Source organism: Lycium barbarum, chromosome 11 (genome assembly GCF_019175385.1).
Source record: "Lycium barbarum isolate Lr01 chromosome 11, ASM1917538v2, whole genome shotgun sequence".
In the NCBI taxonomy this organism is placed as follows: Eukaryota; Viridiplantae; Streptophyta; class Magnoliopsida; order Solanales; family Solanaceae; genus Lycium; species Lycium barbarum.
Genome location: NC_083347.1, coordinates 5,889,131 through 5,914,344, shown reverse-complemented (window position 1 = coordinate 5,914,344; position 25,214 = coordinate 5,889,131). Strand labels below are relative to the sequence as shown.

Here is a 25,214-nt window from a genome sequence, read left to right as displayed (position 1 = left end):
TTTAATTTCCTTAGCGGTTGAGTCCAGAACATGAGTTTTTACATCATACATTGTCATTAATATAACTGATTACTCCTCATAACTAGAACTAATTACCTAGAAAATAAGTCAGATCTACAGCAACAGATTTAATTTCATTACCATATTAATCATAAGGTAAATATTCTTTACACAATAAATCCTTTAAACTGATCAGCTACTGCCCAACTGCAACATAGTTTCTCTTTTTATTTCGATTTCTTTTTACATCTTTTTCTTTCTGCATGGCTAAATGTTGCCACGGTGGCCAGGGAAGTGCCAAGTCATATACAATGTATACGTTTAAAAAATAGAGATTCTTGTCACCTGTTGTGCTTATCCTACTAGCTTCTACAATTATCCCAAAAAAAATTGCATCTCATCATCTAGATAACTCCTGAAGATTTCTGTATATATATATATCTTTCAACTGGTACCATCATTCTACAAAATACTACTTTGAGTTCAGTGTCACCGAATTAGACCAAAAAAAAAAAAAAAAACTGAAAGATGGCAGAACGTTACTACCGTAATGAAATGCCTGACCTTTCAATTCAGGAATTGGCTCCTGAACATGCAAAAGACTCTCTCTCTAAGCTTCTTTCTCTTCCTTATGACACTATTTCTCAAAGGCTCAAGCAAGATGCTATCAACCTCAAAGATGAAGTATTATTGTTTTTTCTCTCTTCTTGTTTCTTTTATGGGTTTTGCATATGAAACACATTAATTTAGTAAAAAATTCACCAAACATCTTATTTGGACACCACTATTTAAGCTGTATCAATATTTTGTGTACGTCGTCTATCCACACCTGAACAACTTTATGATGTTCATGAGTTGCATGAATTTCACACAAAAATATTGAAGTTCACACAAAAATGACGGAATTCAACCCTATTAAGTTGAGGTAAAAATAACTGAAGTTCAGCAAAATTGACTCTGAAGTTGTTCCGAAGTGGTTAGACTTGTAATTTTTACGCACTATGAATATGGCTTAAATGGTAGTCCCAAAATCGGATACTCATGCACTTCAGCCTTTAATCTTTATGTGTTTATTTCCTAATTAGGTTGTGAGGGAGACATGGGCAGCTAAAGGAAGACGAGTACACGACTACAGGCTCTACACTGGCACTTTAGGGACTGCTTATTTGCTATTTAGATCATACCAAGTTACTGGAAACAAGGATGATCTTACACTTTGCTCTGAAATTATTCAGTCTTGTGATTCTGCTTGTGGTGGTTCAGGGTATGTCTAAACTACTCTGCTCACCGATTTTACATAATTAAGTAAATAAAAATATATTCTTTCTGACAATTTAAGCTTTAAGTAAGACCACAATTAATCATCGTATTAGAGCAGGTGTGCTCAGAGGCGAATAGGCTCTTGTCACTGGACCTGTTACCCTTTTGAAATTATGCGTTCAAAAAATTTAGTACTCTTGAAAATTTTAATAATTTCTCACATATGAATCAGCCCTGCATACGAGGGGCACATTGGAGACTATTAAGTAAAGAAAAATATGATATGTCTAGCAATTTAAATTTTTAAACGAGATAGACCAGAAAATTAGACACCTGCCTTTACCAAGTTAAAGAGGAAATAAAAACTACCCCTCCCTATCTCGTTTTTATTGTGCTTTCTTAATTTAATTAAAATGGGAACTTAAATAAGAGCGATCCTAACTTAATTGAATCTATTTGCATTTTCAATATATTCTGCTTAACTCATATTACGTTAGCAAGAAACATAATTATGTGTGGATTTTTAGAATCAACATATTCAGGTTCTTACATCCAGGGGCGGATGGAGCATTATAATTTGGGGATCAATTGAATCCCAAATTTTCGATGCGGTGTATAAATTTATATGTAAAAATTTATTAAATTTACAATAAATAGTAGATATGAACCCATAACTTTAGAAATATAATAGTTCAATCCTAAAAATTTTAAAAGGTTGAACCCCAAAAGTTTAAATCTTAGATCCGCCTCTGCTTACAGCTTAACTCACATTACGTTAGCAAGAAACATAATTATCTGTGGATTTTTAGAACTAGTTATCTATGGATCACTAACAATATTCAGAAATAAAAATGTGCAGACCACCTACATTTATAGGCGGCCATGCAGGTATTTATGCTCTTGGTGCTGTTGCTGCAAAGAACAGTGGTGATGATCAGTTATTTGAACACTATCTGACAAAATTCAAGGAGGTATTCAAACATTTTTTCTCTTTGCAATATTGATAATGTGGTGCAAATTAATTTTTAAGTTAGAGGCGAATTTAGGATTTAAATTTGATAAGCATATAAAGTACTCATATTTGTCACCTCTGAGTTCACTACCTTTCTGTTTGTTCAAATTTTGGTTATTTTCAGTTAATATACCGTCCTATCATGTCATTCAAAGATATCAACAGATAAACCTCCTTAAAATGAAAAATTTGATTTGATATATTTTCAAGATAGATTAACTGCCACAACAGTTAAATTGACCTAATGGTGACACGTGATCTTAGAACCTCAAGGTGAATTTTGAATTGTGTAAATATTTTTGCTAAAGAGCGTTCGAGTGAATGCCCTCGAGCCCCCTAGATTCTACTCCTGGTAGATCCGCCCGTAAACTCTTTGCACATGTATTATATACTCATATTTTTATGTTCCGTGTAAAAAATTACTTGTTCCGCGTTTCTGTTCCTGAGTACTTGCCCTTTGATGTTTTCCAGATTAAACTTCCAATAGATCTTCCAGACGACTTGTTCTATGGCAGAGCAGGGTACTTATGGTCATGTTCTTTCTTAAATAAACATCTTGGCAAAGGCACAATATCCATCTCCCAAATGGTAAAAACATTTATTAGCAAATTTAACTGCTCAATACCTTAATTAATAAAAAGCATTACTAAAAATTGGTATTCAAATTTTGTTCACAGAGAGCAATTGTGAATGAACTCATCAAGTCAGGTAGAAAAGTGTCTAAATTAGAAAACCTCAAATCCCCTTTAATGTACGAGTCGAGGGGGAAAAGGTACTGGGGAGCAGCTCATGGATTAGCTGGTGTTATGAATGTTTTACTGGACATGGAACTGAAAGAAGATGAGATTGAAGATGTCAAGGCAACATTAAGGTACATGATCAAGAATCGATTTTCAAGCGGAAATTATCGTACTAGTGAAGGAGATGAACGGGATGAACTTGTCCATTGGTGTCATGGTGCTCCTGGCGTTGCTCTTACCCTTGCCAAAGCAGCTAAGGTAAGTGTATTAGAAGAAAAAGAAGTCTTGCTTTTAGATCACTGTGGTGTTCGGACTAGCCTACGGGAACCTCAACTATTTTCACTAGTACTTGCTATCTTCCACGAGCACATAACTGCAATTATTAACATAGCATCTTTACCTTTTTTCTTCACGTATAATAATTGAGTTTTACTCGCTATAACATTTAATAAGTTATAGAATTATTTTTTGATCACACTAAAGTAACTAAACTTTACACCCTTATAACACTATAGGAGAAAAGTACATAAATGGTTCTTTAACTATGAGAGTAGGTTCAAAATAGTCCCTTAACTATGCATTTAACAGTTTTGGTCCTTTAAATTTGTCACAAGTTAACAAAAATGGTCCCTTAATTAAGGGGGTTGGTTAAAAATAGTCGCTTAAGTATGCACTTAACAGTTTCGGTCCTTTTAGTTCGCCAAAAGTTAACACTTTTATTCTCCAATAAAACGATCTCTGTTTGCTAGATTTGACGAGAACTACGAAAAAAGGAAAAAACTAGCGAGAACTCACTTTAAGAGGTACACATTACTAAAGAAAATGTCAAATACCTCGAAACAAAATCGACAAATGTCAATCGATTATACGGAAAAAATTGAGGAAAAATCTACAGACTTGATAATGTTAGATAATAGTGTCTCGGAACACAAAGATCGACAGGCTCTGTGGATTAAAATCGAGGGAGTCAATCGGCTAAGTAAAATATACTAGACTTGTTTTTACTGAATACTCGGTATAAATATAAATACTTCCATTATAATGATTCTTTTTTTAAAAAAAAAATAGTTTGCGTGCATTTTCCGTCGAAAATAACCGAGTTTTCGTAAAAACAATAAAATAAAAAAAATAAAAAATGGGTCCCTCGATTTTATCCATCAGTTTCCGTTTGTCATTTTTCGCTTGTTTTTAGTAGTGACATTTTTTGTAGTTTCTGTTATTTCTAAAGTCTAGTGTATTTTACTTAGCCGATGGACTACCTCAATTTTAATCGACAAAGTTCGTCAGTCTTTGTGTTCCGAGACCCTATTTTCTAACATTAAAGTTTGTTGGTTTTTTCTTGGTTTTCCCTATAACGACTAACGTCCATCGGTTTTGTTCCGAGGTATCTGGCCTTTTCTTTAGTAATGCGCACACTCTTAAAGTGAGTTCTCGCTAAAAAAAAAAATTCATAGTTCTCATCAAATCTAACAAACAGAGTTCGATGAATATTTTGTTAGAGACTAAAAGTTTTAACTTTTGGCGAACTTAAAGGACCAAAACTGTTAAGTGCATACTTAAGGGATTATTTTTAACCAACCGTCATAGTTAAGGGGCAATTTTTGTCCACTTGTGGCAAACTTAAAGGATCAAAACTATTAAGTCATAGTTAGGGGACTATTTTGAACCTACTCTCATAGTTAAGAGACCATTTATGTCCTTTTCTCAACACCATAGTTACAAAAATATTTTCTGTCATATTAAAGTAACTGCATTCTGTTTGAACTATTCAGAAAATATGGGATTGGATATCAGATATCAGCCAGTAATCATTTTTGTTTTAATTCATTTTAAAAATTTGTATTTCATTTTTTTAAAATATAGCAGTCCGACTTCGGTTGTGTGTGCGTGTCACATTTCCAGTCTCAAACCAGTGGCGGAGCCACATAGAGCATCCGAACCCCTTAGCGGAACAAAATACTGTTTTTACAAGGTTAAAATTATTTTTTATGTATATATAGTAAATGTTGAACCCCTTAGGCTTCTTCGTATGTTTATTTTTTTATATTTTGAAATCCTGACACCGCCACTATCTCAAACCCGGATAAAGGAGGAGGGTTGCGGTAGGTTGACAACCACCATAAAACTTATTAATATTGTCATGATGAATCCAGACAACCAGCATAAAACTTATTAATATTGTCGTGACGAATCCTCATAATACGATATGAGTTGATCTTAAATGGAATAGTGAAGATTCATATAGCCGATTCTAGTTTGTTTGGGACCAAGTGTAGTGTTGTTTCCTTCCGTTAATATTAGACATATTTTCAGAATTATACACATAATATATCGAGTTTTGTTCACGTGACCCAAATATATACATAACTTCGTCCCTGGCTATAAGGTGTTATTTTTGAAAGCTCGATAATATTGTTTTCAGGTTTTTGGTGATGAGGACTTTCTGGAAGCAGCCAGAGAAGCAGGGGAGGTTGTGTGGAAGCGGGGTTTGCTTAAACGAATTGGGATATGTCATGGAATAAGTGGAAATGCCTATGTTTTTCTTTCACTTTATCGATTAACGGGCAAAGAGGAGTACTTGTACAAGGCAAAAGCATTTGCTTGTTTTCTACATGACAGAGCTCATACTTTTATCTCTGAGGGTATTATGCACCGGGGTGATCATCCTTTCTCCTTGTTTGAAGGCATTGGAGGAATGGCTTACCTATTTTTGGATCTTGTTGAACCATCTGAGTCTAGGTTCCCTGCTTATGAAATCTAAGACTTTGAGAACAAGCAAGGAACATAGTCTTGTACCTAAGTATGCTTTTGATGTTTTATGTGTGTTTTTCTGCTAGTGTGTTGAAATAAAGTAAAGGGAACTGATGTAATTGTAATCGTTTATTTAAAAGATAATGTTGTCTTGCTTTCTGTTTAACATCTTCATTCCTTTCGTACGTTTTTCTTTTGATTTTTTTGCTTATTGTTGTTTCTTCCCCATTTGCAGTACTTCTATATTCTATCGTACTAGTACTTTTTTCTGGGTTCACCCTTGATAAATTAAAGTATGTCTCATCATGCTATACCATCTAAACTTTCTTTTTCAATTTCACAAGTGGGAGCTTATGTAGAAGTTGTTCCGATAATAGCGTCTACTGAAAGTACCAAAGATGAACGGTGCATAGCATCTACTGAGCAAAGATGAACAGCGCTCCCACGCGGCAGGGGCCAAAGATGAACGGGGCTCTCAGGCAGGGACGTGTACCAAAGATGAACGGGGCTCGCAGGCAGAGACATCTCCAGGCAGGGGCCAAAGATGAACGGGGCTTTCAGGCAGGGACGTGTACCATTTAAGCCCCGATAGTAATGTCTACTGAAGTACCAAAGACACGATTGGGGCTCCCGATCAGGACGTCGACCCTATCGAAATCCTCGAAATCGTGAGTATTAGCATGTAGGTTCCAAATCCAAGTGGAGTAATCGTGAGTATTAGCATGTAGGTTCCAAATCCAAGTGGAGTAAGACCTTTAGCTATTGTTCTAGAGAAATGACACGGTCTGGCTCTTTCCTCGACCCTTTAGCTATGGTTCTAGAGAAATGACCCAGTCTGGCCAATTCCCCGAAACAAGTTTTTAAGGATCTCTTTTAGCTTCTGGTTCCTGCGACCTAGTAATCATTGAGCGGGTGACCTTATGGTGATAAGCCACTAGCACTAAATAATAGGCATTCTAAGCTCAAAGCAAGCACATCAAAAGAGGCATTACGCACCAGCTACAAGAAAAGCAAAGCCAACAGAGAAAATGGGCGGAAAAGAGGGGCAGACAATCTTAATAACGAAGAATGACTACATAATTAACATACATTTCTCTATATTTTTACCAATGGATGAACAAGAGTTGTAATTCATTAACTTCTAGCTCCAGGACTTTTTTGTATACATAGCCAGCTTGAAGTTGAATGAATCTCAAAGAATTTTGTTTCATTTCAATAAACACTTTCACAATTCTCAACTCTACAATTGCCGATTACAGAAAAACCATCGGTTTCTAACCAAAGGTGTAGCCCTTTTTTTTTTTTTTTGGGCTTCTATATTATCCCCATATCCTGATAAATCTACTATTCCCCACCCCCCCCCCCACCTCCCATTTTGTCCCCTTCACAGTGCCTAATCAGGCAGACTCCTATTATAGTCCCAGATACACTGGCACTATCACAAGAACAAAGAAAAATCACTAATATTACAAATCTCACCAATATCTGTACAAAATTCGCAAACTTTGGCTGTAGCAGCATATATCGTGGAATCGCGATCATATCAACTCTCCGAGACTTCCTGTTTGGTCCTCTATATTCTGATTGGTAGTCCAAAATTTTGGAAAGTCCTGATTTCTCCTCTTCGACCTGCGGTTACAATGACCAAACCCCAGGCAGACTTGGACTGGTTTAAACCGTTGGAGTAGTCAACACTAGCATCTATACTGACACGAGGGCTACGATTTTTAGTAGCTAACAAGAGTTTTTCCTCGGGCCATGTTGCTGAGAATTTATCAAAGAAGTAGCTGTTCATGGCGCTACTTAAAGTCCCATGAAGAGGACTGTTACTACAGCCAGATACTAGCGGTGAGCACTCAGTGCCATTCTCTTCAATGGGTGTTGGCGGATGGTTGGCAGTGGACGCCTCATCGATACGATCAGCATGACCATTTTGTTCCTCCCCAAATGAGGAACCGGGAAATCTCAAATTATCGGATATGCCAGGCCAAGGAATGGCCATTGAAACATCTTGACAATGGAAATGCTCATATGACTGCGTAATGGTAACACCTCTATTCCTGCTTGGCCGAGAATCACCTTCATGTTTCCAGATATAGACATGCGAGTCCTCACTGGCACAGACCACATATCTACCATCAGCAGACACAGAAGCTGAGATTTGGCTGTTTGTGTTGTGAAAACCTGTCATAGGTGGTACTCACTCAGTTACTAGGATAGCGGGGAAAGGGGGATTAAAACTGAAAAAATGTGTAGGATGACAAACATCTCACAATTCCAATATATCTAAAAGACCAAGGATTTGGTTCCTTAATGTTTATTATAAACTCAGTTTAAAGGAATGACAAGGACATAAGGATCACACAGCACCACAGAAGAATGAAGACTAGATAACGACTATGCATTATAAAGAAAAAAGACTAGATAGCGACTATAGTATACTTAACTAGTAGGGTCCGGAGCAATTATTAAACCCAATATATCCTTTTGATTAAGTTCTAAAGAATTATTAATCTTTTCTACACAATTTCGAATTTGAGCACAATTCATCCTTATAGTATCTATAGCCCAATTCAATATTTCAAACAGGTAAAGACCAATAAACTGACAACTTTCTTTTTCAATTTAAAGCAATGATTGACACAAATCATGAAGCAAAAGCATCTAGACTTGCAGAGTATGCCATAACTGTCCTACATAGTTCAGTACTTTAGTTATTAAATCTTGTACATCTTCCCAATACAATGAGCTACAGTACTAACATCCATTATTAATTAATTAATTATTATCCCCTACAATACCCATTATTTATGTAGATAAATAGTATCTTTAACATAAAGCTATGCTGTAACTTTAATTAATAACTCGCTATCTCTTCAGAACAGCTATGGAGCCGGATAATGTAAGAAATTGAAAATCTAGCATTCTCCATTCAGTGTTCTCTCTCTTGCCTTCTTACATCATGTTTTTCCGTCTGGTTTTATAGAAATTTCTTTTTTTGATTGTTAAAATGGAAAATGACTAATCATCGTTGGAGCATATGAGATTTTCAAATTATAATTGATCAAACTAAGAAAAAAACACAAAAATATAGATAAGTTTTTTACTGTTTTCCATTCTTTGCCACCCAGATTTTTCAGAGGAAAGTAACAAAGAATGAGACACTCAACATTAAATAGAAACGTGCAAGCACTTTCACAAGGTGGGAGTCCCAGCAGCTTCTACAAGCCATCACAAGTTCAGTGCGATCGCAATTGTGTCCATAAGGTGGAATTGAATTATAAAAAAGGCCTGATTTTCCAGCTTTAGACTGTCATATCGGTCAAGTGGGACTCACTATGAACTCCATTCAGCAACCGACCAGCTTTATAAGGTAATTATAGCAGTTTCAATGTACCTTTGAACTTGTGAACAAGATCAGCAGCATCAACCACCCGAATTCTTGAGTCGGCAGATGTTACAAGCACTTCTGATGTACTCCCTGGCACAAACTGTACATTTAAAATTATCAGCAACTAAGGAATTTGCGAAGGTCAAAAGGTAAATTTATCCAGACAAAAGCAAATATTCCATCTGTTGCGTATTAACGCCTACTTCCTATTTGGAGTTAGCCAGGAACTGGCTACTTTGAAGTTATTTGAAAGAAATGCGTGAATACACACATTATGCCCCATAATCTTCAGTTAACATGAGAGGGGGAAAGCATTCTTGACTTTTTGGAACAACAATATGTGGAGAAAAAGAGGTAGTAAAGTTCAACCAAGGCAAAAACCAGTTCATCTAACAACAGCCAATCAAGAATTACCTGGAAGCCAGTAATTTTCTTCTGGTGAGCCTTCTTCTTCTTATTCTGCAGATTGATTTGAGCTTTTTGCTGCAGTTTATTATCTGAAAACAGAGAGGCACAAAATATCAGCATCAAGAGTGCTTAATTTTCCTCTAGAGCAGGATGAGAAGGAGGGGGAACAAGGAAACACGAAGGACAACAAGTCGAACCTGATGTGTTGTAGAGACGACAATTCCCCTTGTATGAACCAACAAATGCACCCTTCAAACAACAATAAAAAGAAATTGGCAACTAAATTGGAAGGATGCAATGTAGTACTCGTTTATCATCTTCCTGTTGGTTCAACATAACACCACTGCAAGCACTATGTTTACCAGTCTCACCTGACCATCTGGTGTATAGCATGCGGCAGTGACCATCTCATGCAGATCATTCCAATCAACAACTTGCCTCTCGGGAATGCTCCATATGCGAACCTTAGCATCCAGCGACCCACTGATAAAGTATCTATCATCAACAGGGTTAAACTGGATGCAGGTTACTGCATCAAAGAAAACAAGTCAAAGAGCACACTAAAATCAGTCAATTAGTGAAGACGTTCCGGCCTACATGTTCATCTATCTGAAGTAATTTCTAGGTCATTGTTGTTCTTTTGAAATTCTTAACAAAAGCTAACAGTCATGTTCATTAAACTAAAAAAGCTTCTCCCAGGGGAAAAGAAGGGTGAAAAAATGAGAGCTTGAGTCGATAGACATACCATAATCACTGTGTGAGAAGACCTTCAAACAAGAGTTGCTAGACAAATGCCAAAGCCGCACTGTTTTGTCCATTGACGATGAAAGCAAATGCTGTGAAAGTGAAGTGATAGAATGTATCAGAGAAAAAGTACAATAATTAGCTCATTAATCCAATGAACATAATTGGCTTGTGGCTCCAACAACCCAAATTTAGAAACCAACAGGAACAGATGTTTCAAGGGTTCCCACCAATCAGAACAAATATCAGGAGTCATTTTATAAAACCATTAAACTATTCAACTTTAACGAATCACCTTTTTATAAGAACTATGCAACTTTTAAGAATCATCCAGCATCTATAACGATACAACTGCTATCCCGATAAAAGTATCTATATTTTTTAACGGTTATTGTCATCTGGATAATATTCTCAGAACCGAGGAAGAAACTGGTGCAAAGTAAGTGGTTCTATTGTATCAATCCAAATATGCCAGATTTCTCTATACAATTTAATTTAAAAGGTGTGAGCTAATGTAAGCGGAAAAAAAAAAAAAAAAAAAAAAAAAAGACAAGCACAAGCCACAACAGCATAACCCATTTGATATAAATACCAGCCAGATCAACCCTTCTGTCCATTAGAATACCGCCATTTATTCTCATTACAAGATATTCGCTCATGTCATAAACAAGGAAGAAACTAGTAACTGAAAAGGTGCTAACTGGCAGTCAACTTGGGAAAGCTTAACATGAGATACTGAATTATGGGTGGATAGAATCAAGGTTTGGTAGTCTGCTATTTGGTATCAATCTTTTACAAATGGGTGAGACAAAGCAACTATAATAAAAGATAGGGTTACTTTTTTCCCCTCCAACTGAAGGGGTCAGATAAGAAGCACAACTTGTACTCGTTAACAAGCTCATACAGCTCCAGGCAAATAGATTGGCATCTAGTGTAGAGCCCGGCCACTGTCTATCATCTTGTAAAGAGATTAAACAACTCTTCATTTCGTTTTCTTGTGTACTCACAGACGAAGTAACTCGTGATATCATTCTGTTAGACCACAAGAAGAATCAACCCTCGTATACCTTCAGCAACTCTTTCATAGTAAAGTAAAAGATGTTGCATACTGTAGATCCGCAATGACAGAAATCTATTTTTCAGCACACAACTTTAACCCTGAATATTTATTTGTCAACTTGAACCAGTAGCAAATGGATTGCAAGTCTTAATAAATTTTACCGATTCTCGGGGGGGATAGAAGGTAAGTGGAACACGTTAATCGATAAAATATAAACACTATCTGCCATCTGACCAAAAGAATCATCTCTATTCTGTTAGAATTCAAATTTCAGCTTCCACTTCTCATCTATTATAAGACATGTACTCATATGGACTTAACTGTTCAAATATATTGTTATTTGATAGGTAGTATCAAAAGATATTTGACAAGGTACATACGACTTCACATTGGCATATTCACATTGGCGAAATGTTTAACATCAAGGAATGTGAAAAAAGCTTAATTCTTTTGTAGGGAAATCAAGGGTCCAGAAAGTGTCCAAGATAAAAATAAAGAGTGCCAGCTAACCTGGGACTTGGACCATGAGAGGTCAAGCACATCATCCACATGGCCCTGAAATGAACAGATAGGCTTTTCTGAAAGTGCGAAAACAGTCTCTGGTACCAAAACATGGTCAAAGCTCGCTGATTTTCGACTTATAGACAACCTTCCTCTTCTTTTCTTCTCCGGGTGGCCATCATTTGGTGACATTGTAGTTGGCTCGGGAGACACATTCGCCAAAAGCAAGAGATTTAAATTCCCATCTTCTGGTTTATCCAGCAATAGGTCACCCTTCCTCTCTGATTCAGTAACCTGCCAGACATGTATTACACAGTCCTCACCAGCACTAGCGAGATACTTCCCGTCCAAACTAAATTTGATGGTCCAAATAGCCCCATTATGTGCCAGTATCTCTTGGCTCTTATACAGTGCTGTAAGTTCTTTGCACGACTTCCCGTACTGTCGAACCCGTACTCTTTCAGGCCCATGAAAAGAAGCATCTTGACTATCATCCGTTGCTGAGCTCGACCTTCTGCCACCTTTCTCAGATGATGTATCCCTCTCATCACTGCTCCGCCGCTCCTTATAACCTGTCATAGCACCAGCCACATTTTTGATACTCTTCAACCAACTTCCCTTCTTCTTCGACTTGGGTCCAGTTTCACCATCCTCATTTGTATTACAATCCAAATTATCCTTATTCCCATCCTCTACATTCTGCCTTCTCATTAGTTCTTGAACAATTGGTGAAGTCCCAACACACATCTCAAACTCTTCCATGGTCAACTGCCTTCCTGTACCCACCTCCTTGACTTTTTTCAACGTCCCGTCTTCCTTAATCTCCTTAACAACAAACTCCTTCCCATCATCAAGACTCTTTATTGTACACACTTGCTCTTCAATTCCAAGATCTCCGTTAGATTCCAACCGTTCCTCCACCTCATTATTGTGCACATCAGTTTTCGTCTTTCCTGTGGGTGGCTTTTTCGGGGATCCATTGCCATTACGCAATAGATCCTCGCTGAGACTTTTACTACGATTTCGGTTATTATTTACAACTATACCATCAACCCCAACCCCATTGACCTTATTTACTTGTACTGATGACAAGGAACTAGAATTCATGGAAACAATTTCAGTATCTTTACGAACTGAATTCGAACAACAACAACAACAATTATTCGAGGAATTACGATCACTATCCGATTTTGATCGTCCCATCCCACAAACACTACTAATTTCAGAATTAATAATACTATTAGAAATACCCTCACCACACTTCAAATGATTTGCTGAAACCGATCTGCCAAAAATACCCTCAGGTCTATCATAAGCATCATAGTCAGCAGCAGCAGAGTATGAAAGCGAAGGTCTGTGTCGGGTCGGGTCACGGGTAAGACCCATTTGACTGAGTAAACGAATACGTCGTTCTTCAACAGATGAGGGTTCAGAGATCCAAACATCATAACTTGGGGGACCAAAGTTGAAATTAAGATCTTTTAAATCGTCTTCTTCGTTATCTGAAGAAGGAGATGAAGAACAAGAAGTGTTAGTTGATGATAGTAAACGGTCAAGAGAGTCGTGAAATTCTTCTTCTTGGTATGTTGTAGTTTTGCTCATCGTCTTACGGGCATTCCCATTAGGGAAATGATTAAAATGACCCACAATTACCCCCAGCTTAATAGTCCAACTGGGGGTTTCAAACTGTGTTTTCTTCAATGGAGCAATTTCACAAACACCTGGTGTGCGTTTTGGGAAACTGGGAAAATTGGAAAAACAGACAGTATTGAAATGTGGGTTTTCTTCAGATCTAATGCGTGATTAAAGAACTTCAATAAAAGGCCCCACAATTACCCCCAGCTTAATCCAACTGGGGATTTCGAGTTTCTTTTTTTTTTTTTTTTTTCAAAGGATCAATTTCACAAACAGTTGCTGTGCGTTTTGGGGTAATCAGACAAGTCCAATGTTGGTTTTCTTCAGATCTAATGGGTAATCAAATGCCCCACAATTGCTCCAACTGGGGGTTTTAAGTTCAAATGATTCTATGAGTACCGTATTTCTTTCAAAGGAGCAATTTCACAAACACCTGGTGTGCGTTTTTTGGGAAAATGGTGAAATCCAACAGTATTGAAAGTGGGTCTTTGTTCAGATCTAATGGGTAATGAAAATGACCCACAATTATCTCCAGCTTAATCCAACTGGGGGTTTTAAGTTCAAATGATTCTATGAGTACCGTATTTTCTTTCAAAGGAGCAATTTCACAAACACCTGGTGTGCGTTTCTTGGGAAAATGGGGAAATCAAACAGTATTGAAAGTGGGTTTTTTTTCGGATCTAATGGGTAATGAAAATGACCCACAATTATCTCCAGCTTAATCCAACTGGGGGGGTTTTAAGTTCAAATGATTCTATGAGTATTGTGTTTTCTTTCAAAGGGACAATTACACAAACAGTTGGTGTGCGGGGATTTTGGGAAAATGGGGGAGATCGGACAATATTGGAAAAGGGGTTGTTTGTTGTACAGATCTAATGATATGGTGGATGATTATTTAGAGAGTTAAAGAAGAAGAAGAGACCATTGTAATGGGGTAAAGAGGAAGAAGAAGAAGATGATGATGTCGTGTGGTGAGTTGTGAAGTAGCTGTGTTTGTTAGGGAGTTTTTGGGAAATGCAGCTTTGTTATTATTATTTTGCCGGAAAACACAGTAAACGTTTTTTAATTGGGTTTTAAGGTGGGGTTATGTGTGTTTTTTTGAGGACAAATGGTATGCTGTGATAATGGATAATTTTAAAATTTATACCAGACTATACGCTGCAGTTATATTTGATTTAGTAATATCTAGTGGATATGGTGGATTAAACTGTTTATGCATTTCTATTGGCTCAAGCTTTGGCTTTTCTTCAAAGTTGTTACGGTTAAATCTCTCTGTAACAATATCGTTTGTTCTGATATATTGTTGTTGCTGTAGCGAAATGTTGTCTGTTACTACATTTGTTTTGTCCATTTGAGGCTTTGTTGTCTCTTTTCCTTTTCTACATTTCTGCATCGGATACATTTTTTTTTTAATCGAGGATCTATCGGAAACAATCTCTCTATCCCACGAAAGATAGACGTAAGGTCTACATACATCCTACCCTCCCAGAGCCCCATTGTGGAATTACACTGAGTATGTTGTTGTTATTGTTACAGCGAAATGTTATTACTTATTATATACAACAACAACAAACAACAACAACCCAGTGAAATCCCACAACGTGGGGTCTGGGGAGGGTAGAGTGTACACATGTACACAGACTTTACTCCTACCAAGGTAGGACGGCTATTTCTGAAAGACCCTCGGCTCAATAGAAAGCATAAAAAGAGGTCAGATATGACCAAGAAATTCAAAGTGATATGGAAATGAAAATAACAAAAGCGACTAAGCCATGATGAAGCAGTTTGCAAAGGGACAGTAGCTATCATAGATAAAATACTTATTACTTATTATATACTAGAACATATAATTATAACATAACATGAAAAGTTTGCTCCGAAAAAATTTGGCCATTATAGTGACATGTTGTTATAGAGAAATTTGACTGCATACTTTTAATCCAACCCAACTTACCCACTACTCGACTAATTTCACGAGGATATTGAGTTATTTTGTCTACCAAGACTTGGATAAATAATTACCCTGTTTTATTAAACAACACTAAAGTTATTTTTATTCTCTTTGTATTATTTTCAACCCATATTTAGAGCCTGTTTGGATGGACTTAAAAAAAGCAACTTATAAGCTGTTTTCAGCTTATAAGCTGCTTTAGGTAAGCTAAGCCAAACGGGCTCAATTATTTTTTTGGGTTTATTTCAATCACAAAATGACTTTAAGTTGGTCAGTCAAACACTCTAAAAAGCTGAAAACAACTTATAAGCAATTATAAGCCAATTCAAACGGGCTCTTACTGAGGCACTCACCGAGCACATTTTTACAATTATATACTATTTTTATTTGTTTATTTATTTTTGAAGAAAAACCGACTCGCGATGAATGAACCAGAAGAAGAGAGATAAGATAAGTTGTTAATAAGATTTGAACCTTACACCTAATTCTTATAATTACAAAGTGTGTATTAGATCTTATTAAATTGCAACCTATAAGTATAAGCTTTAACCCTCAATGTCAACATGAAGGTGTAATAACTCTATTTTATAAGCATGTTTGCATTTGCTGACGCTAAATAATGGATAAATATTATGATTTTTTTACCGTTTACATTAATGTAAAAGTTAAAATTTATAGACGAAAACGAGTATAACAATGTACGAGAGACCACAGAGATTGAAGAATATGGAATTTATTAGTGCATACATCTTCAAGTTAGTCAAAACAAGAGTCACACTATTCATCTATTAAAGTCAAAAGAAGAAAAAGATGGTCTGTTTCCCTTACTTTTCTTCCTGGAAAAAATCCCCAGTCCAAATAAGATTAAAATTTGATTTATGCAATATATTATCTTTTACCATGAAAGATTATGGTGGGTGGTAACTACTCGTTCATCTTTAATAAAAAGTTTCGAGTCTGGGCTTGAGCAGTGGTGGAGCCAGGAATTAGGCGAAGGGTGTGCAAAATTAAATATGTACTCATAATAGCGAACATTAAACCTATGTATATCGTGTATTTTTCCGGCGAATGGTGTGCACCTGACCACCCTTCGCCTAAAGTGACTCCACCCATGGGCTCGAGAATGAAATTACCTTTGATAAGAATTATCTTACTATCCAAAGTGAGGCTTTCCGACACGAAATCAAATTAATCGGACCCAAAGTAACTATCGAATACCGAGTTGGAAACCAAAAAGAATATTTTTTATGCTTTACTGTCAGTTCTCCTTCTTGGTTTATACTCCATGTATTAGATTCGAAACAGAGCATAAAGGCAAAGTTAAAAAAAAAATTAAAAAAAAAAAAAAAAAAAAAAGGAAGGAAAAATGGCTTACACTAGTTATATTTGCATGTTTACCCAACTTTAGGAATATACTAAAGGTTCATGTTAATTCCTCTTCTTCTTTTTTTTTTAAAAATAAAATCTGTTTTTAACGATAGTACAGTCAAGGGGTCCATATAGATTCAACAGGATACTAAATTACTAACAATAAATTAAAGTTTTGGACTAAAGAAAAAAAATTATGATCAATGGAATATCATTTTTTTTTTTTTTTGGCATTCGTTTCTAGAGCTTGACACATTATTATTCAATTCTCTCAAAGACTATGCTCATGAAAGGCCATGGTTTAGAGGTTATTTTATAAATTTGCTCAATTTTTTTATTTTTATTGCAGTACTACTATTATCTACTATTTCAATGATAACAATAGAGTTACAACTTTTTCAAAATATAATGTAAATAAATTGTAGTTTCTCAGTTCTCACGAATGGTAAACTAATAAAATACAGCTATTAGGAAGAATATATAAACCCACAAATGTTAAAAGGTTTGGGATCTCAACTTTTCCACTAGGATAAAACTATATTAACGACTGTTTAATCCTTTGAAGCGACAAATCTTCATCGTCTCTTGGTGTTGTTTTTTTTTTTTTTTTTTTTTTTAAACACTAAATAACTAAGTAATTCATAAATGTATTTATGAATTAGTGGCTGATAATTTCTCTTTCGATCTCGAAGGAGATCAACGCTAGTATACCACGAAAGGGCAAAACTACAGTTTACTACACTACTGTTTAATGGATTTAACATTAATATTATGTTGATATTGTCTTTCCTTAGGTGATAATTTTACTTTTTTTAATAAATGGTTTATGAATATATTTTAGATAATGTGATAGTGTAAAATTATTTTTATTATATTTGTATTTGTATATGATAGAAAGCTCATTCTTCAAGGGATCTTTAACAAATAGCCGGTCAAATTCACAGTTTACTTTCCTAACTGTTATACATAGATTATACACTGAAATTACACGGTTATGAACTTATTTTATATGAATATACATATATTATATATGCGGCTATTGTGCGAATGAACGGCTATTTAGTTTTTGTATTTTTATTTTGTAAATTTGACTCGCGTCTATTAGAGATCGAAAAGAACAAATTTACAAAGTGCACACAAAAATTTAAGAAAGGGACATGACATTAACTAACAGTACCAGACAAATAATGAGATTTAAAGAGGCCAATTAGGCTGGTTGGGTAAGACAAAAGTACTGCTCTCTCCGTCCCAAAATAAGTCCTTAACAAAAATTGCACTCATTAATAAATCAATAAATATAATGTAGAGTTTATTAGAGGGTAAACTATATATATATAAACATATTAAAGAGAAATATTTATGAAACGTGATGATAATTTTCTATTTGCAAACCCTATAACAAACATACTTTTAAAAAAAAAATATATATATATATATATATATTTTAAATATATATATATATATATATATATTTTAAATATATATATATTTTTTTGGCTAAAAAATTTATGTATGAAATGTGTATATCTCGTTCAAGACTTAAAAAGTTCGCTCAAAATTTAGTGTATGAAAACGGTATGAAAACTGTATGAAATGTGTATATCTCGTTCAAGGCTTAAACAATCCACTCAAAATTATATGTATGAAAACGGTATGAAATTTGTATCTCGCTCAAGGCTTAGAATTTCATTCACATTTTCATGTATAAAGTTCATGTTAGATTTCTCTAAAATTAATATAACTACAATAACATTGTATACAACTTTGATACAACATTCAAGACTTAAAATGATCGCTTAAATTTTTGTGTATGAAATGCGTATATCTTGCTCAAGGCTTAAAAAATTCGCTCAAATCTTGTGTATGAAAAATGTATGAAATGTGTATATCTCGATCAAGGCTTAAACATTACACTCAAATTTTTATGTATGAAATGTGTTTATCTCGCTCGAGACTTAGAATTTCATTCACATTTTGTGTATGAAAAACTCTATTAAAAATAACGCTTACACATACACATTTCATACACAAAAATTTGAGGTAATTTTTTAAGCCTTTGTATATATATAATTGTTTTTTTAAACATTTAAAATATATATATTTTTTAAATTATTTTTTGAAAATAAAATAAAAAACAAAAAATATATGAAAATCCGTCATGTTTCGTAAAATATCGTAATGTTTTGTAAATAAGGAAAACTATCGTCACGTTTCGAAATATTTCTTCTTAACATGTATATATACGTAGTTTTATCTCTATTTATTTGACTTTTTTTAGAATTGAGCATATTAAAGAAGAATATTTCTTTAATGTTAAGGGCATAGGTGGAACGCCTGCCAATTTGTCTTGCAGTTTTTGGGTGACACTTATTTGGGGACAAATCTTTTTGACACCGAGGGAGTAAATTATTACAGAAAAAATCAATTCACCTGTTACGGTACTAAGGTCTGTAATTAGCAACTCAACTTAATTATGTGAAGTGACAAAGTATTATTCGATGAACATTAATTATTGAGAAGATATAAAGAGGACAGCAAACTCCAAATTAATAAATTGTTGGAATGATAATGGACGAAATACACATTAGGCTTGGGGGATGTACCATCATTAAGTCCATTTTAATTAAGAATGTGATTCTTATTGTATCTTTGAGTTATCCGCTCATTTTATTTTTGTGTAACCTCGTGAGTCATTGCCACTACTTATCAACTAAAAAACATTCTATACTCTCATGTAAGCTTTGTGAAAGAGAGAGAGAAAAATTAAAGACTTAAAATTGCAAGTTAAGCATGTTATTTAAAGGTGAAAAATAATAAACGTCATATTGTTGAAGACTTTATGTGTTACTCTCCAAAACACAAGAATGAAAATGGCATCATCATATAAAAGGGATGAAAAGTGAAAATGTATAACAAATTTTATCAGCTTGAAAAGGGGTTTTTCGGCACATTGAGAAAAAATGCTTTACAAAGTAATCTATTAATAAGTTCATGTTTGGTAGGATGAAAGTCATTTTTCATGAATAATAATTTTTATTTTATTTTTGTAATTTTGTCAGAGTGGAAAATTTCTTTATAAATTATATATTTCAGTAACTATTAATTATAGTATTATGGTATTAGCGAATCGGAGAGTGTTTTAATAAAATTTTTGAGCAAGAAAGATTAAAAATAATGAAGTTAAAAATTAATTTATTTTAAAAATAAATAACTTTTGTCTACAAGTGGAAGAACCCATTTTTTCCTCTTTGGTAGAAAATCTTATGTCGATTGTCATATGAACAGTAGTGCGTGCTAAGCGCTAACTATAGCACCTCCTTTCATATATATATATATATGTATCTTTTTTTTTTTAAGAGAAAGAAAGATTACAAATCAACCCATGTAGCACGCCGTGATCACTGATCACCTTTGAGATCCAGCTGTTTTGCAACGAAAATATCACCACTTGACGAAGATTTTTTTTAATTTTGAAAATAGAAAGAAAGAAGACTCGCAAGATTGATCAGTTGGATTTTATTTTATAACGTGGGGACTTAGTCATTGTCTTTTTTTTTTTTTTTTTGTTTCCTGTTATTAATTATTCCTCTCTGTTTCTCTAAAGTCAATATATTTGCCTAATAGTGGGATACAATAACCATCTCTTGTAAATATTAGTGATTTCTAGATGTATTTTAGGCTTAGCTAGGAACACGTTTGACCATGTTTTGCCCCCAAAAGTTGTGTTTAGTGATCAGTGGCGGGCTAGAAATTTTATTAAGGGTGTTCGAATTCATATAATTTATATATTAAGGGTGTTGAATATGTAATGTATGTCTGTAATATGTAATAATTGACATGTTTACACGGTATAATTTTTCGATGAAGGGTGTTCGGTTGAATGGCTCCGCCACTGTAACTTACCTCAGCGACTTTCACTTCCTATCGGCTTCGGACCGAAAGAGAGTGAGATGGAATCCAGAAGAGATCATTAGGCAATCTTTCGTTGAAAGTCATTTCAGTCATCGATTGACGTCAGCAATTCGCGAGGGTCATTATAGCCATTGGTTGATCAAACAAAAGTGAATGACTCGTTCATTAGGGACCTGGAGATTGACTGAGTTGGCCGGGTCTCGTAAGAACAGAGGTGAGCCATTCATGTACTATTCAAACGTATTTCTTATGTTTACTAGTAATAAATAAATAACTTTTGTAATTTAAATGTATGACATTAACCCTTTTAGACTCAGTTTGAGCAGGTCTAAGATAGAGTATTAAGAATGTAAGTCCAGTGATACGTAACTCACGTGGCAGATGTGAAAATCAAAATTGATACACAAGTCATCTCTCTGAGAAGAAACTTCAAGTATCTTGATCAATAACCCAAGAAGTGAAGAGATTAAAGATGATGCGCGCACATCGTATTGGAGTGGGGTGGATGCAATGGAAATTCATATCCGGCGTCTTGTGTGTTAAAAATTGAATGTGTCAGGAAGACTTAAAGGTAAGTTTAATAAAGTGGCCTTGTTCGACTAGCTATGTTATGTTGTATGAGGTAGAGGGCTGGTTGTGAGAAAACAATTAATAATGAAAATGAAAGAACATACAATTTACATGGGAAACTCTCAAGGGCAAGAAAATACACGGTCAATCACAACTTTTTTTTTTCTTTCAATAAAAGATGATTACTGAATACAACAAAAAAGCCAAGTTTATATCGGTTGTCAAAAAACCTTAAACCTAGAGTTTTTTAGGGTGCCACTGCAACCTCCGTAGTCAGGCCCACAAACTTAACAGTGATCGGTCAAGAACTCACACGTTCAGAAGATAAAAGTAGCAAAAATAGAAATATTAAGATGGATATGTAAGCATAACAGGAAAGACAGAATTAGGAACTAAGATATTCAAAACAAGGCAGAAATCTATTGAATCCGTCCTAGATCCACTTCAACTCCATAATGTTCGCCAGAGCTGTTGATACACTGCATGTGTTATAATTAATTGAGCGGCGAAGAGGAAAAAGACGCAATGAAATAAATAAGAATTTTGCAGGGATGCATGCTTTGTCTACAATGTGTGTGTGTGTCTACAGGGATCATCAATTTTGAGGCAATAGGGGTCAATTAGGTGTGCAGATATTTTACACTACCAAAGTAGTTGGGCTTTTAAAAGTTGTAAGTTACGGTCCGAATGTGGCCAGCCCATTGCTGTGAAAAAACAAAGTTGAGTGTGACCCTTCCACAAATCCAACTGCTTTATGGGGACCATTTTTACTTAATGTGTACTTGCTCTAGACTTAGATGTACATTTGTGTTATAATGTGAGTGGTCATTTAATACAACTCACCAAAAAAAAAAAAAAAGGACGAGGTGAGTGGACATACCAGAATGAAATGACCAGGATGCCCATTTTGTATCTGCTAGTTTTCGTGATTATATGAGTAAACATTTTTTTTTTAATAATTGTGGAGCCCAAGTTGGCTTGTTCACACTTCGACTGATTTCGAGGTACTTGCTCTACCTCCACAATTCGGGTACCCAATAATTAGATTTGTTCACCAAAACTTGAATGGTTAGAAAAAAATCACTTAATGCTTTTTTACTTCTGTTTAAATCGAAGAACTATGATCTCAACACTCTTTATTTATCACTAGGCCACATTATACAAAACGTTTCTTTAGCCTAATACTTGAGTAAATGAAAGTTTAGTTTAATTTCGTTGATTAGTGATGCCTCAAAAGGGAATACCCTTCTGACTTTTTCACATAGTAAGCAGAAGAAATGATTTCCTATAACTAGTTACAACTTTGAATACAACAAAATGTAATTTTAAAAAATATCTCCATGGGAATAGATCTCACGTGTTTATTTACTGATTTCCTATAAAAAAAAAACTAGTATTATGTAATTTTAAAAAATATTATAATAGACTGTAAAAGCGATTTCTCCTAAATTAGTGGAGGAAAGAACAAGGATTTAATTGGATAGTGACTTTTAATCTACCGCCTCAATTGTGATTTCTTAATTATTGAAATGTAAACGAATACGCTTGCTTTTTTATCATTGGTTATTTTTCAAAAAATAAAGATAAGATTTCCATTTATAAATAAAAAGAGCAGAGACAAGGTAGTCATACCTAGGTACTTTTGTCTATTGGAATCTTTATTTGGTTATTGAATAAAAAAGAGCGTTGTGTTGAAGTTACTGTGGCTAAAAACGAAAGGCCATAGCCTCTAGAAAAAGTACAAAGCAAGTACAAGAAGAGGATATTGCCTCTCGTCTTTTAAATTCTAACCGACAATTTCATTGATGAAGTTTCCAACCGTTACTATTAATTAATTTAGCTGGAGTATTTTTTTTGAGGTCTGAATCGGTAAGTTTTCCTGAGACAATTTTGTCACGATTTCTTTTAAAGAAAACTATCGCCTCACTGTTGGATTCTCCATAAAACTAAGAAAGTACATTAAAATAGTCAGGATATATCCACGTACTTGTGAACCATCACTCAATTATCATATTTATGAATGATCAAATCAAAAGATAACATACAATAGTGTTTTTGCATCCACGAAAACTTAACAAATAGTACTAGCGAATAAAAGTCAATCGATAAGCATAACGACTATTGTATATGGGTAGGCATGGTAAACATCAAACTAATCATTCTTTTATGCTAAGTAATTATCTGGTTGCGGTGTTTTCATCAAACCAAAGTATTTTAATTTTAGAAATTGAAAACTAAAGTGAGAATGTATCGTTTAACCATGATTAAGTAAAGTAATAAATATGATAGTTTGTCCGGCACGAAGTTTAATTTAATGATCCGTGATTGGCATCCAATAATATTCTAAATATTGAAAGATAGAAAGGGTCCAGCTAAAAAAGGAGTTGCTTGGTTGTATTTCAAGGAAACTCTTTAAACAACTCATTCTTGTATACCCAATTAACTAAAAATGACACAAAAGTGGAGCTCGTGTGTGTATATGAGACTTCATAAACAAGTTCAATTCATTAAAAAAAAAAACTCTAAAATTTAGTAGTAACACCAAAAAGTTGAAGAAAACAAGAGACATTATTAAAAATTGAAAAAGGGGAGGGGACGGTGGGTGGCGGTGTAGCTGATTATCATAATTCGTCAACGCTTGAAGACAAAGGAAACAGTAGTGTATATATGCATTCATTTCTTTTAAGTGAATGCTTTTCAAATATGGGTTGTATTGTATGAATATGTATCGTCTTCCACACGATGAGTATTTTTCTTCAAAAATCCTACATTTACATTTTTTTATTGACTAAGTTCTGCAATATTGTAAACTTAATTAAGCTGAAATCCTTTAAATCTTGTATTAATATTGTGACATTCAAGGTGGAGTTATAGCTGTTGAAGATTGATGATTTTCTCGCGGAAGTAAAATGATAATTGGGAAAAGTGGTAAAAATAAATGTGAGAGAAATTGTACCAAGTGAGGTGATTTTGTGTGATATTTTTGTGTTTTCTTTCTATAAGTGCATGTTGTGGGGATGAATTGGTGGTGGACTAACCGTATCTTCAACTATTTCGTGTTTTTAAGGTGACGAGAATCAATTGTTACGGTGGTCAAATTTGAACCATTTGGACAATCCAACTTAGCTCAAATGCAAATTAATGTAATCCCTTTCCTCATGTAAAAAAGGTATATATCGGAGGGTAGTTCTGTTTTGCACTAAAAATCACTGCCATCTCATTGCATGACATGAAGCATGCACTTGAAAGTAAGTTCATAAATTTGAAATGAAATTAAGGGAAGAGAATGGGGTGGTTTCTTGGTCAACTAACCAAATCATGAACTTGGGCTGGAAACCAAAATTTGGAAATAAAACTTTAAAAGTCCAACTGACCAAGTCAAATAGGTCCTACGGTTGACTCCATGCCCATTTTAAAACAAAATAAATAAAATAAAATAAAATAGATTATTTACATAAAATGTTGAAAAAGTGAGGGTGAGAAAGAGAGAAGCCTCCCTGACAATTCCGAGCTACATAATGTATTGACATTATAAAAATTATATACAGAACTAGAGCACTTATAAGGTAATTATATGTAAAATTATATTATAAGAAAAATTATATTATAAGCATTGATTCATAAATATGGAAATAGTAACATTACTTCGTTGTTCTAGATTAAATTATATTGATAGTGTAATAGTCTTTTACGCTGTGAATGCAATACTGATCATTTGCTGCACTTGTTGCTATTTTCCATGAAAAATAATTATAAATATAATTTTGATTAAATTGGCTGTCAATTCATGCACCCTAATAAGATTGAACTATTTTGTCAATCTAAATTTCAGATTGCGTACTAATAAGGATCTTGCCATATGCTTAGATTTACATATCTTAAGAAGTGCATATTTCCATGTTCACGTATGT

The 25,214-nt window shown here is 34.5% G+C and overlaps 2 protein-coding genes across 2 annotated transcripts; one reads left to right on the top strand and one right to left on the bottom strand.

The window, feature by feature from the left end:
• Positions 1 to 469: 469 nt before the first annotated feature.
• Positions 470 to 5,922, top strand: LOC132617150 (lanC-like protein GCR2). The gene is made up of 6 exons (XM_060332089.1): positions 470 to 684; positions 1,086 to 1,264; positions 2,120 to 2,231; positions 2,744 to 2,860; positions 2,950 to 3,270; positions 5,435 to 5,922. Exons 1-6 carry the CDS (start codon positions 529 to 531, stop codon positions 5,771 to 5,773), a joined length of 1,224 nt encoding a protein of 407 aa, XP_060188072.1. The 5' UTR covers positions 470 to 528; the 3' UTR covers positions 5,774 to 5,922.
• A 1,029-nt stretch (positions 5,923 to 6,951) lies between these two features.
• LOC132617149 (uncharacterized) lies at positions 6,952 to 14,602 on the bottom strand. Its single transcript, XM_060332088.1, has 7 exons — positions 11,877 to 14,602; positions 10,308 to 10,398; positions 9,934 to 10,091; positions 9,760 to 9,811; positions 9,569 to 9,651; positions 9,161 to 9,254; positions 6,952 to 7,947 (listed from the first exon to the last, which is right to left on the bottom strand). The coding sequence occupies exons 1-7, from the start codon at positions 13,467 to 13,469 to the stop codon at positions 7,337 to 7,339; spliced, it is 2,682 nt and encodes an 893-aa protein (XP_060188071.1). The 5' UTR covers positions 13,470 to 14,602; the 3' UTR covers positions 6,952 to 7,336.
• Positions 14,603 to 25,214: the final 10,612 nt, after the last annotated feature.

Coding starts and splice junctions, on each gene's coding strand:
- LOC132617150 (XM_060332089.1), top strand. CDS start 529: ATGGCAGAACGTTACTACCGTAATGAAATGCCTGACCTTTCAATTCAG. Junction 685..1,085: donor CTATCAACCTCAAAGATGAA/GTATTATTGTTT, acceptor TTTCCTAATTAG/GTTGTGAGGGAGACATGGGC. Junction 2,232..2,743: donor ATCTGACAAAATTCAAGGAG/GTATTCAAACAT, acceptor GATGTTTTCCAG/ATTAAACTTCCAATAGATCT.
- LOC132617149 (XM_060332088.1), bottom strand. CDS start 13,469: ATGAGCAAAACTACAACATACCAAGAAGAAGAATTTCACGACTCTCTT. Junction 10,399..11,876: donor TCTCATGGTCCAAGTCCCAG/GTTAGCTGGCAC, acceptor TCACTTTCACAG/CATTTGCTTTCATCGTCAAT. Junction 9,652..9,759: donor TCGTCTCTACAACACATCAG/GTTCGACTTGTT, acceptor CTCTGTTTTCAG/ATAATAAACTGCAGCAAAAA.